Source organism: Muntiacus reevesi, chromosome 21, assembly GCF_963930625.1.
Source record: "Muntiacus reevesi chromosome 21, mMunRee1.1, whole genome shotgun sequence".
In the NCBI taxonomy this organism is placed as follows: Eukaryota; Metazoa; Chordata; class Mammalia; order Artiodactyla; family Cervidae; genus Muntiacus; species Muntiacus reevesi.
The window spans coordinates 29086166-29098453 of NC_089269.1; the positions used below are offsets into that span (position 1 = coordinate 29086166).

At 35.4% G+C, this 12288-nt stretch overlaps 1 protein-coding gene across 7 annotated transcripts in view; it reads right to left on the minus strand.

The window, feature by feature from the left end:
• Positions 1–12288, minus strand: part of ROBO2 (roundabout guidance receptor 2) — a 655957-nt gene that overhangs the window by 81146 nt on the left and 562523 nt on the right. For all 7 annotated transcript variants that reach the window (XM_065913481.1, XM_065913477.1, XM_065913480.1 and 4 more), the window contains exons 15-16: positions 4448–4679; positions 806–930 (exon numbers count right to left, since the gene is read on the minus strand). In XM_065913481.1, coding sequence (XP_065769553.1) covers positions 806–930; positions 4448–4679 — 357 coding nt within the window. The remainder of the gene's footprint in view (positions 1–805; positions 931–4447; positions 4680–12288) is intronic.

The following is a 12288-nucleotide window of genomic DNA, read 5'->3' on the forward strand; positions in this document are numbered from 1 at the left end:
CCCTAAGCACACAGCTCTTAAGTGAAATATTTTCCAGAACCTCAATAACTTGGCAAAAGCAGAATTTAGAGTGGGAGATGGTACTTCCTATCTCCATCCCAACAGTACAAACCCGCAAAGCATCTTTTAATGAGAAAATATTTTAAAAATAGCTGCTCTAAGGCCTGTGGTCTTCCCCGGTAGCTCAGTGGCAAAGAATCCACCTGCAAAAGTCTGCCAATGCTTGTCAATGCAGGAGGTGAGAGTTCCATCCCTGGGTTGGAAAAATTCCCTGGAGAAGGAACTGGTAACCCACTCTGGTATTCTTGCCTGTAGAATTTCATGAACAGAGGAGCCTGGCTGGCTACAGTCTATGGGATTGCAAAGAGTTGGAGGAACAACACTTAGCAGCTAAACAACATAATCCCATTACATAGAAATCTAACAAAGATGAAGACAGTTTCCGGGATAGGGCTTCACTATCTACCCTATACTCCATCTCTGTAAATTCCTGCGGTTCTACAACCACATTCTATATATATATATATATATATATATATATATATATATATATATATATATATATATATATAATAACCACTGCACTAGTATGGTTTACTTGTCCAACTGAGTCTGTGCTATTTGTGAGCCTGGATTTAAGTTCTATGAATTCTGTGCATTTGCTTCTTTATGAGTCGCACAAACATATATTTCTTTACACTCAAGCTCAGTAAGAGGGCCACCAGAAATACTCCCCATCCACATGACCCTGAGACTTCCCTGGGAACTTTTATCCGTGAACCTTCCTTCTTCATCCAGGCCTTACCTTGTATTCCTGGATAATTCCATTCTGATGGTCTGGAGGAGGAGGATCCCAGGAAACACTAATACTTGTGCTATTGTGGCTTCCAACAGTCAGCACAGTGACAGATTGTGGAGGAGCACTTGGGGCTGCAGAAGAAGTCATTAGAATAAACACAAACTATAAGTCTTAATGTGCATTAATGCTGCTACAGAATATGAATATAAAGAGAAGATGCAAGAGGTTCTTGTTTCTAGTAGTTCTGAATTAACAGCGAGTGTTTAAAAATGATCCTTTAAATATAATGGATAGATTTAAAGCAAATAAAACAGCTATGGTAATATGTCCTCAACAATAAATTTAACAGTTAACATTCGAATGAGTGTCTCCCATATGCCCAGAACAGAGGTAAGAGTAAGATTTAATTTTCACAATAAAAATAAAATTCTCACGAAAAAAAATCACAGGAAACAAAAAACAACTCATCTTAGTTTTACAGATAAGCTTAGTTTTACAGATAAGGAAAAGGAAGCCTACTATAATAGACTTATCTAATTCAAACAGTGAGCGAGAACTTGAACCAGGTATGTCTGATTTTAGAACATTGACTTTTCTGACTCTAATAGACTCCTCTTTTGAAAAACAAACAAGCAAAACAATAACAACAAAAAAAACACTGCTATCAAAAGTATTCTGAGACGTTGCATTTCAAAATTTCACCAGTCATTTCTGAGTAGTAGCATTACTGACTATCTTTTTGTATTGTTTTGGTTTGCGTTTAATACATAAAAACAAAAACATAGCTAAAAATTTCACTAACACAGAGAAAAGACAGTTTTGTTTTCATAATGAGAAACATAACTGATTGTTGTAAACTGATTCATAATTTAAGATTTGAAATTTATTTTACATTGATGGGCAAGGAACTCTGAAGATATTAATGAAAACGGTTCATGTTGGATCAAATGTGAAATGGACAGATTTTAATTTCCTACAGTTCTCTTCCTTTATGGTTTTTCCCATAACTAATTATAATTATACTAAGAAAAGATGAATAAGAAATAATTCTTGGTTTTGGACAGTAGTAGTATCTCTTATCCAGTGTATTTGAGAGCTAAGTCATACTAATTTTCCTGGAAAACATCAATTCTCAGTATAATTCTGAGTTTAAGCCAAAAGTTGAAAAAGCAAATCAAAGCACTAACCCTTTGAAGCAAAGGTTATATAATTTTGAGGTAAGAAAGAATTTTTACATGTAAGATTAATGTTTTCATAACTACATAATTTAGTTCTTTGAAAATGTGTACACTTTAATCATAAAAGATATTTAAAAGCTTACCAATAAAGTTTCCCATGTTTGATAAATTATGACAACACATTTCATTGAAGTAAGCTCAGTGTAGAAAACACACACAGAGAAGTTACCACAATACTGCTCTTTATTACTCCTCTATGTGATAATGCCAGTCTGAAATGCGGCACAAAGACATAAACCCAACTGTCTGCCTACTGGTTTTGTAGTCATTAAGTAGGCTACATTGAAAAGTAACACTTTGGAGAACTGGTTTCTCATTTCCCTTACTGCTGGAGTGGCGAGAACACGGTGCCTACTTCCTGACAGGTCAATTATTACACAGATGTGAAAGAACCCACTCATCGTTCCCAGACACAGCCCGGCTGAGTCCCATTTGTTCCCTTCAGAAGCCACAGATAGAGGAGATGAACGTAAATCTAACGGTGACAAATGTCTATTCTGGAGGAAAAGTCTAACTGCAGTGAAATTGATTTTGGAAGTGTGCTTCAAACATAACAGTTTGTATGAAATTTACCCACCCCACTCATTAGTTTTATACATTTTCCACATAAAGCAAAATTTAATGGGAGACAAAGATCCTATTATTAATTTTTAGTAATCTTTTCTTTATAAATCCTAAAGGTCAATTAATGATGCCTTTAAAACTATGCACTTCTCCCATGTCAGTATATCACACTGTAAACCGAAGTGAAGATAACCTTTCTCTGTGTTGCTAATTATAAGATATATATAATTTAAAGGCTCTTTGGTTGGAGATGTATATCTGTATGTTAGCATGAACAATCTACACGTATTTTCTTAAGGCTGCTTTTATACTGATTTATATAAAATATGTTTAGAGAAAAGGCTTTTTACTTGCAGGATACATAAAATTAGCAGAGAAGCAGAAAAGGTGGGGATTTATTATACTTTGCATATGACGTTTTGTACTTTGATGATACCATTCATTGCCAACTTCTAGTTTAGGAAAGGGGACACTAGAAAATGGACTGCTGCTGCTACTGCTAAGTCACTTCAGTCGTGTCCGACTCCGTGCGACCCCATAGACGGCAGCCCAGAGGCTCCCCTATCCCTGGGATTCGCCAGGCAAGAACACTGGAGTGGGTTGCCATTTCCTTCTCCAATGTGTGAAAGTGTAAAGTGAAAGTGAAGTCGCTCAGTCGTGTCCGACTCTTAGAGACCCCATGGACCGCAGCCTACCAGTCTCCTCCATCCATGGGATTTTCCAGGCGAGAGTACTGGAGTGGGGTGCCATTGCCTTCTCCAGAAAATGGACTAGTTGAGACTATATTAATTTTATGTCCATCGCAGATTGATTTTAAACTATCTGCAGCAAGAAAAGTTACCAAGGGGAAATGGAGAGGAGATATCATTAAAAAGAATGCTATTGCAAACATTCAAACGGCCTTCCGGATTAGAAATGATGAATCTGACTGGCAGAGCTCATAGGGAAGGAGGTTTATAAAAGGGAATGTCATGCTTTACTACACCAAAAACAGAGAAGTGACAAAGAATAGCCTTTGTACTTGACTTTCCATTAGTCTGTCCTTTAATGAAGCCAAATGAGCTAAAGCCATGTGTGAAAACAAAAAGGGAAAATATTATAATCAAATTCCAGTGTATAGGCAAACAAGAGTTGAAGCTAATGTTCCCTTAAGAAAAATTCAAACTACTTGAATACCAGTTTGTAATCAAACAGGACCCTATGGTGCCTTCCTGGGACATGTCTTCCCCCTTATCCTCTGCTTTAGTCCCCCTCTCCGAAGTACCTAGATAGCAGTATTTGATGCACATTTCCTGAGTTGTTTTACAGATGTGGAAAAGCCCCCACAAAATGGAAGATGTTAACTGCTCGATGACCATGAGCACACAGCCCCAGGGCTACTGGAGTCTAAAGACTGATATTATTAACCCCTGTGATTCCACCCTATTACCTCACCATCAGCCAATAAGAGAACTGTGTATGAACTGATCATAGACCCTTCGACTTCCCACTACCCATATCTGGCTTTATGCTTTGCTGAAAACTTTGGAGGCGGTCAGGGCTTTTTAAGGCATAAGCCACCCATCTCCTTGCACAGCCCTGCAATAAACCTTTCTTTGCTCCAAACTCCGACATTTTGGTATGTTTGGCCTCACTGTGCGTCAGGCACAAACCTGCACTAACAATTTTTGAGTTGTTAGATTCTATGGACTTCTCAGAATAAAAGGAGAAAAACGACACTTCTCAGGTTGACTTTTAGAATTCTCTATTGGTATTCTTCTAAGGAAGATGATAAAACTAGAACTTCAACAGAAGTTGATTTCATTATGGTTTAAGGATGGTTCATGTTAGAAATCCAAATACTGACCTTCTTCAGTAGTACGAACTGTTTTAGATTCACTATCCATTCCTTGGAACTCATTAAAATATGGTCGGACTTTAATTTCGTAAGTCACTCCCTTTTTCAGATTGACTAAGACAGCACTTCTCTCAGTTGGGACTTTGGCATCTAAATTCTGCCATGTTGTTGTAGCCTGCAGGCCTGAAGTCTGACGGTACATCACTCGGTAGCCTTGAATAAACTGGGGTTGGCGATCAACCTACAAGACAAAGCAAAAAGCTTTTGAAACCAAATAGAAGTGTCCAAGCGATGCCATGTCTTTCTAATTCATCACCCTGCTTCCAATATCCTCTTTCAGTTCTGAGTTCATATGCTTTCAAGTTGTTACTTCCAAAATGAAGAGTGGAACCACACCCTGCCTTGTTTAAAACACTTCATAGTAGCTAAGATACTCAATTAATTAAAATTCTTTGGATTAGCACAAAGGCTTGTCAATATTTCTAGTTTTGTCATTTATCTGTTTGTCCTTCTACTGTATTCCACAATTTTCACTTTTGTGGTTTTATATGTAGTGTGCTATTTGTCAGGAATCTCCATTATCACCCCTTGTTCATTCACTAATACCTTTACTCACTCAAATATTTTCTGAGTTCCTATTAAGAGGTGTCAGTTATTCTGTTAAACTCTGAGGATAAAAATGGAGAATGAAAGGAGGGTCAGTCCCTGGCCTCCTGGTACATAGGGTTCAGGTAGAAGGTGGAAATTACCTCATGATCACTCAAACAATGGGGAAGTTACATTCATAACAAACAAATATGATGTTTGTTATGATGTTATGAATGAGATGTACTAGCAGATAAGAAAGCCTAGAGTGGAGAGGAACTTGATTGATCAGGGAGACAGTTTCCCAGAAAAGGAACAAGTGCTGAGATCTGCATGGAAAGTAAGATTTGTACAGAGGAAGAAAAGTAGGAACAGCACGTGTAAAATTCCTGTGGCTGGAGGAAGCATATAAAAAAGACTCAGAGTTGTGGAGCTAGAGCTCCTGTTTCAAAAGCATATGAAAAATTTATAGTGATTAACAAATATTAAATAAGACATTTATTAAGTTAACAACTTCAGGATTCTCTAACAGTCACACTGTTAGCACAATTTAACAGTTTTCTTGATTCTCTCATTCACTTGAGGTACGGAGGATAAAGAGCTGTTTTTAATAAAAATCTGAAAATCTGAACCTGAAAACTAATATCAAAAATCAAAAAACAAGTTCTTGTTTTACATTTATTGAACACTTTTTATTGGAGTTTTATCACTGCTTCATTTCAGGGAGAAAGGGACTTTTCGCTTTTTCAACATTTGAATGTTCTGCTAATTTTTAGAAATGCTTGACTTAAATATAACTATCACAGCACCTTCTTCAATTAATATTCCATACACTATAGTTTAATAGCCATATTCTAAGAAGTCTTTAGCTTGACATATTTCATTGTCAAATAAAATGTAAAATTCAATGGAGATGAGATGGAGTAACCCTATTTTAGGAAGGCTGAGAAAAGAGAGAAAATAAAGACGGTGATGATGGAAATGGCTATTTCAGTTTTTTAAATATGTCTGTATCCAACTGTTAACACATAGTAACACAAATGATACTCTTTCATGTAATAACTTCTGGCATTTCTTTATTAGTTGCAGCATTTTAAAATATTTTTTTAAGTGAAGACAGAAAATGTACAAACACAGAACCTCAATAAAAATACAGCAAGACAAAGGGCTATGTTTTTGGTATGTAGAATGTTCATGCTAGAAAAATCCATAAAGTTGGATTTGCGTGAGCATGTGTGTTTCTAAGTATAGCAAATTCCGGTTTCACAGATGAGTCTCAACAAGTAAGAATTCCTTCACCCACATGACAGCTTTTCTAACTCTTAAAGATTTGTGGAATTAGTACTACACTTGTATGAGGCTATGTCAAAGAAAAGTAAGCTCAGTTCTGATACCAAAGCTCACAATCTCTGAATGCTCATCCATGCTACCAGTTTGTGTTCATACCAAAGTACATATTTATCGAAAAGCAGAAGTTCTCTTGACATTATAAAACAAGGAAACTAAAATGCAAAAAGCTAAATTTATGAGAGCCAAGGAGAGATGCCTTTCATCATAACTGTCAATGTTCAAAAAAATCCCTGCGGCATATGTTAAAACAACATCAAGCTTGCATTTTATAAACTTTTCTGCATTCACTTTAAGGGAATTTATATACTGAAAGAAAGACATAACTCACAATAATAGCTTGTTAATACTGAAAGAAGCAAGCTGTGTTTTTAAGAAGAACATTAAGCAGCTGTTTCCAGATGAAGGGAGTCTGTAAATCAGGGTAAATTGGTTTTATCCATGTTTGGTTTTCATTAATTAAGTGTTTTAGGACTTTATGAAGCTAATGTTTACTGCACATTGCTTTGCTCACTGCCTTCACTGTTCTAATGGCCTACTTATTAGCTAAATACTTTAACTTGATTTTGGGTGGTTGCTATACATACATGCTCTACATTCTTTTCAGAAGGAAAATTTGTTGTTACAGGTGAAAGCAAAAATGAAAATGCTGCAACGTGTTTAAAAACAGGTGAGATTTTAACGAACATGTGTTCTACACCACTGATTTTGGTGAACCTTTTGACGAGTGATCACTTTCAAGTTAAACCATATGCTTGTCACTAGTTTTATTAACATTCTAATTAAAAGAAGGAAGATTTTCTTTTAGAGTCTATTATAATTGTGATGGGATTCCTAGGTGGCTCAGTGGTAAAGAATCTGCCTGCAATTCAGGAGATGCAGGAGAATGAGGGTTCGATCCCTGGGTCAGGAAGATCCCCTGGAGGAGGAAATGGCAACTCACTCCAGTATTCTCACTCTGTCTATGGGAAAATCCCACGGACAGAGGAGCCTGGTGGGCCACAGAACATGGGGTTGCAAAGAGTGGGACATGACTGAGCACTCACACACACACAAACCATCTCCATAATCAGAGTTTGGCCACAAAAACCATGGGTTTATTAAATTTTTAAAAATCGGCATTTTCTGAAATCTGAAAAAAAGAGTATTAGGAACATGGGAAGAGAGTCTCGATATTCAGGTTATAAGATCTCAACTGAGTGATGGTTTAGCTTTTTAAACGTTTTGAGTCTCAGTTTACTTAATTTACACAAATAATAAAGCACCTTTCAAGTTTTAGAGTTGCACAATGATAGACCATTGTTATGTAAGGGATATACTAAAAAAAAGGGAGTACATTCGTGGCCCCCAAATCTGCACATTCATTAAAAGGTTAAAGCAAGACACTTAATATCTATTATTTCAATTGTAAAAATTCCGTTTATACTGAAAATTCAGAGTGAATTTCCTTTGGTGGGTCTAGCCTGCTGAGTAACAGATCTGGGTTTAACCGAGTTCTGAGATTCTAGTTCACCAAAGCACCCTTTCAACTCCAGGAGCTGTGACGTTTAAGGGCCAAGAGACCTGTAATTCTTGTCCTTGAATGAAAACAAAACACTCTCACACACAAACTAGAATAATGACTTTAAAGTAAGAGATTTATTGCTACTTTCTTTGTGAAACAGTCGTTTTCATCATTTTTACCCACCCTCGTTATAAGAGCAGTCAGTTTAGAAAGTAGCCTTTGCTAAATTTTGTTGGTTTGAGATTAGACATGTAGGGGTAGACACATAGTTTTTCCAGTCCAAACATCCTATGTGTTTGGTAACAGGATCCTGTCAACTATTGATAAACTACATCAGCTGACCCCTAATTGAAATACATGGGCTGGGGAATATATTTCTTTCCTCAAACATCAACATGCCTGAAACTTAAGTACTAACAATGTGACAACTCGAAGAACATACACATTTAGCAAGTTGAAAATATGACATGAAATATTTGGTTATAATTTCTTTGGCCACAGATCTGCTCTCCAGTCTAACTTTATTTCATTAAGTTTACTTGTCAAATATATACTTACCTTATGTGTAAATACAAATTTATGGAGAATTTGTGATATAGTCAAACACTTTCTTAAAATAAAAAAAATTAAAATGTATGAAGACAACAGATTTGATCATTCAATGGACAGTTATTGAAAAAGAATTTCACAATAAATGTTCTGCTCTGAGAAAAACAGAAGTGACAACTTGAACTTTGAACTCACAAAACTCAAGTTCATGAGGGAGAGATATGTAGACTAGTAATAACACGTTTCTTGGGATATAAAGATGAATATGACAAGATCCCTCTCCTGGAAGAACCCAGACTACTGACCTACAATTCTGAGCTACTTTGATTGACTCTTTTAAACTCTGTGACTTTTAAAGTGATTAATTTCATAAACATAATGACTTTGATTCTTTACCCAAATCATCCCTACATTTAGAAGCAGCTTAAAAAAGCAACCCATTAAAACTCAGAATAAAGCAGAGAACACTTTTTTCAGGGGAGAATGAGGAAAAATCTGGTGTTAAAAATACAAGCATTTCCTTGGCTTTATTATTGAATAGTTTTGTATTGAGCCAAAGCTACAGAAAGATGGAAGAGGCATGGCAGGTAATACCCTTTCTGTGCCACTGGAAAAATGATGAGGTCATTATGTCCCTTCATGGGAGCAGAAAAATAGAAACCATTGTGCGCCCAAAACAAAATAAGTCAATGTGAAATTATACGAAAAATAAAATTAGAAACAATGCCACCTTCAATAATCATAGCTACTCTTAAAACAAAATTTATTTTTACTTTTTGTTAAAGCACTACTCAGTTTTGTGCTCTCAGACCAAACATTTGACTGGTCTAATTTAGGGAGCAACAACATGCTCTGTCCAAGGTCCTATGTTCAATTCCATTATTAAAAGGTATTTCTTCCAACTAAATATTTGTCTACGGTTTAAAGAGAAAAACAAAGAGCAGGTCTACAAAAGGAAACTCTAATCCCATTTTTACCTATACATAGATGTAGGATCCTGGAAACATTGTTCAATCTGTCTCCATTGATTTCCTTTTACAATCTACCGTTGTTATTCTTTTTTTTCTTTTTCTTAAGGAATCTTTTTTTTTTTCCTTTATTTTTATTAGTTGGAGGCTAATTACTTTACAATATTGAACTGTTTTTTGCCATACATTGACATGAATCAGCCATGGATTTACATGTATTCCCCATCCCGATCCCCCCTCCCGCCTCCCTCCCCATCCCATGCCTCTGGGTCTTCCCAGTGCACCGGCCCTGAGCACTTGTCTCATGCATCCAGCCTGGGCTGGCAATCTGTTTGCTAAGTCATGTCCGACTCTTTGCAACCCCGTGGACTGTAGCTCGCCAGGCTCCTTCTGTCCATTGGATTTCCCAGGCAAGAATACTGGAGTGGGTTGCCATTTCCTTCACCAGGGGATCTGCCCGACCCAGGGATCAAAGCTGCATCTCCTGCATTGGCAGGTGGATTCTTTACCTCCGAGTCACCAGGGTCTCTAACTGGACTAAAGAGCCTTAAATGTTAATTCAGTTTCTTCTGTTCTAATACAATAATGCCTCCATATTTCCCCATATAGATGTAGAAAAGCAATAATGATGTTTCTGACACCTGAGGACAGAGTTAATTACTTCTTCTTTGATGGAAGCCTCTGTTTATAAAATGTGTATATATATATATATACACACACATATATATATATATATATATCAGTTACGACTTTTATCCCTGTGTACCATCATTAAGAAGTTCCGTGTTTTTCTCAAGTAGATTTGTGTCTCTTTATATAGTGTTTTCCAACATTTACTCCAAAACTGGTCCTCAAAAAATGCTTACTGAACTATGTTTACTCAATGGATTTATTATCAAGAAGACCCTGGGATAATTCTCTTCATTGTGTTTTATAATTCAAACATTATTGATTAAGAACTGATGAAAAATAACCAGTTTTCTGCTCTCAGCTTCTTTTATTGAGGAAATTGATGGAAATAGGTGAAATAAGTTATTAACCTAAAGAAATCTTCATTCTAAGCAGGTAACATCCTTTTTTTCAAACTTACTCTTCTACTACCACAAAAACAATACCACCACCAACAAAAACAATAACATAGACATAATTATAAATATTTTCTAATTAATATAATTCTTTCTAGTCAATTATAATTGATATAATTCTAATATTATAATTAAAACAAAAATTTTCTAGATATCCCTAGGTCAAATGACTATTACTTACACAACATACAAGATCTATTAACAAACAGGGGGCTATGAAAAGTTGTGCTCATTTATCATCCTTATGGAATTTTAGAGGCTATAATAAAGAGATCTTGAGCATGAATGAAAACTTGACACTAAGTGAATCAGGCAGAAGAAAGCACATTATCTGTTTCTTCACAAAACACAGACACACAGACACAAACACATATACAAAGGCTAACAATCTCTAACATGAATAATATGGATATTTTTATGCCAGCTATTGTTTTCATTGCAGCGACCATCATGTGATGAAAACATTTTTCATTGTGAAATAATAGCGGGTAGATTGATATTCAATAATGCATGGAATTGGACATTTATAGCATATATTAAAATATCAATCTATTTCTTAAGATCCATTCATTTTTACTATAAAGTTATTAATTATTAATTAATTAATTAATTACTATGTAATAATTAAAATTATATACTTTTTGGGTATTGCTGGATAATATTCAGCTCCAAGAATATAAAGATAATTGATTTAAATTTAGAAGAAAAGTTCAAAATTAAATTTTCTTGTGCTTCAAGTAACATCAATAAGAAAGTAAAAAAATCACACAGCTTGGGAGAAAATATTGACAAATCATACATCTGATAAAGCATCTGCACACAACATGTACAGAACTCTTATAAGACTATACTAAGAAGACAACTCAGTTTAAAAATGGGCAAAGAATTTGAGCAGACATTTTGCTAAAGAAGGTATACAAATGCTCAGTACATACATGAAAGGTTCAAAATAGTCATTAAAGAAATGTAAATTAAAATCACAGTAACATACCATGCATACTCACTAGAATGGCTACAATCAAAAAGTCAGGATAACAAGAGTTGTTGAAGATGTGAGAGAAACTAAAATCTTCAAATATTGCTATAGGAGCATAAAATTGTGTAACCTCTCTGAAAAACACTTTGGTAATTCACCCAAACATTAAGAGTTTAATTCAACAATTCCTAAGTATACATCAAGAGAAATTAAAATATATGTCGATGTGGACAAAAGTGTTCATGACACCATTATTCATAATGGCCAAAAGTGGAACTCAAAGACAAATTAGCTGGTAAACGACTAAACAAATGTATGTGATACATCTATACAATGGAATTCTACTCTAATAAAAAGAAACAAAGATGCATACTACAACTTGGCTGAACCTCAAAAGCACCACGCTGAGTGAAAAAAGCCAGACATAAAAGGTCACATATTGCATGACTTCATTCACATGAAAGCAAGAGGCGCATTCATACAGAGCAGATTAGTGGCTGCAAAGGGCTAAAGTTAGGGGAATGGAGTAGATGCTCAAGAGCCCAGGGTTTTACTTTGGGATGAGGAAATATTTTAAAACCAGATCCTGGTGATGATTGTATAACTCCACAAAGATATCAAAAAATACTGAGTTGTATACTTTAACTCTGGTGTGTTAATACATCTCAATAAGACCATGTAAAAATTCAGGAGACAAAACATATTATTTATATTGCAATCTATTTTTATTCTGTTTATACTTTTACCTTACCTATTGAAATTTTTTTTCTTTTTTACCTTTGATTTACCTTGACTTAAATGGTGAGGGTTTTGATTTGGGGTTTGTTTGCTTTTTT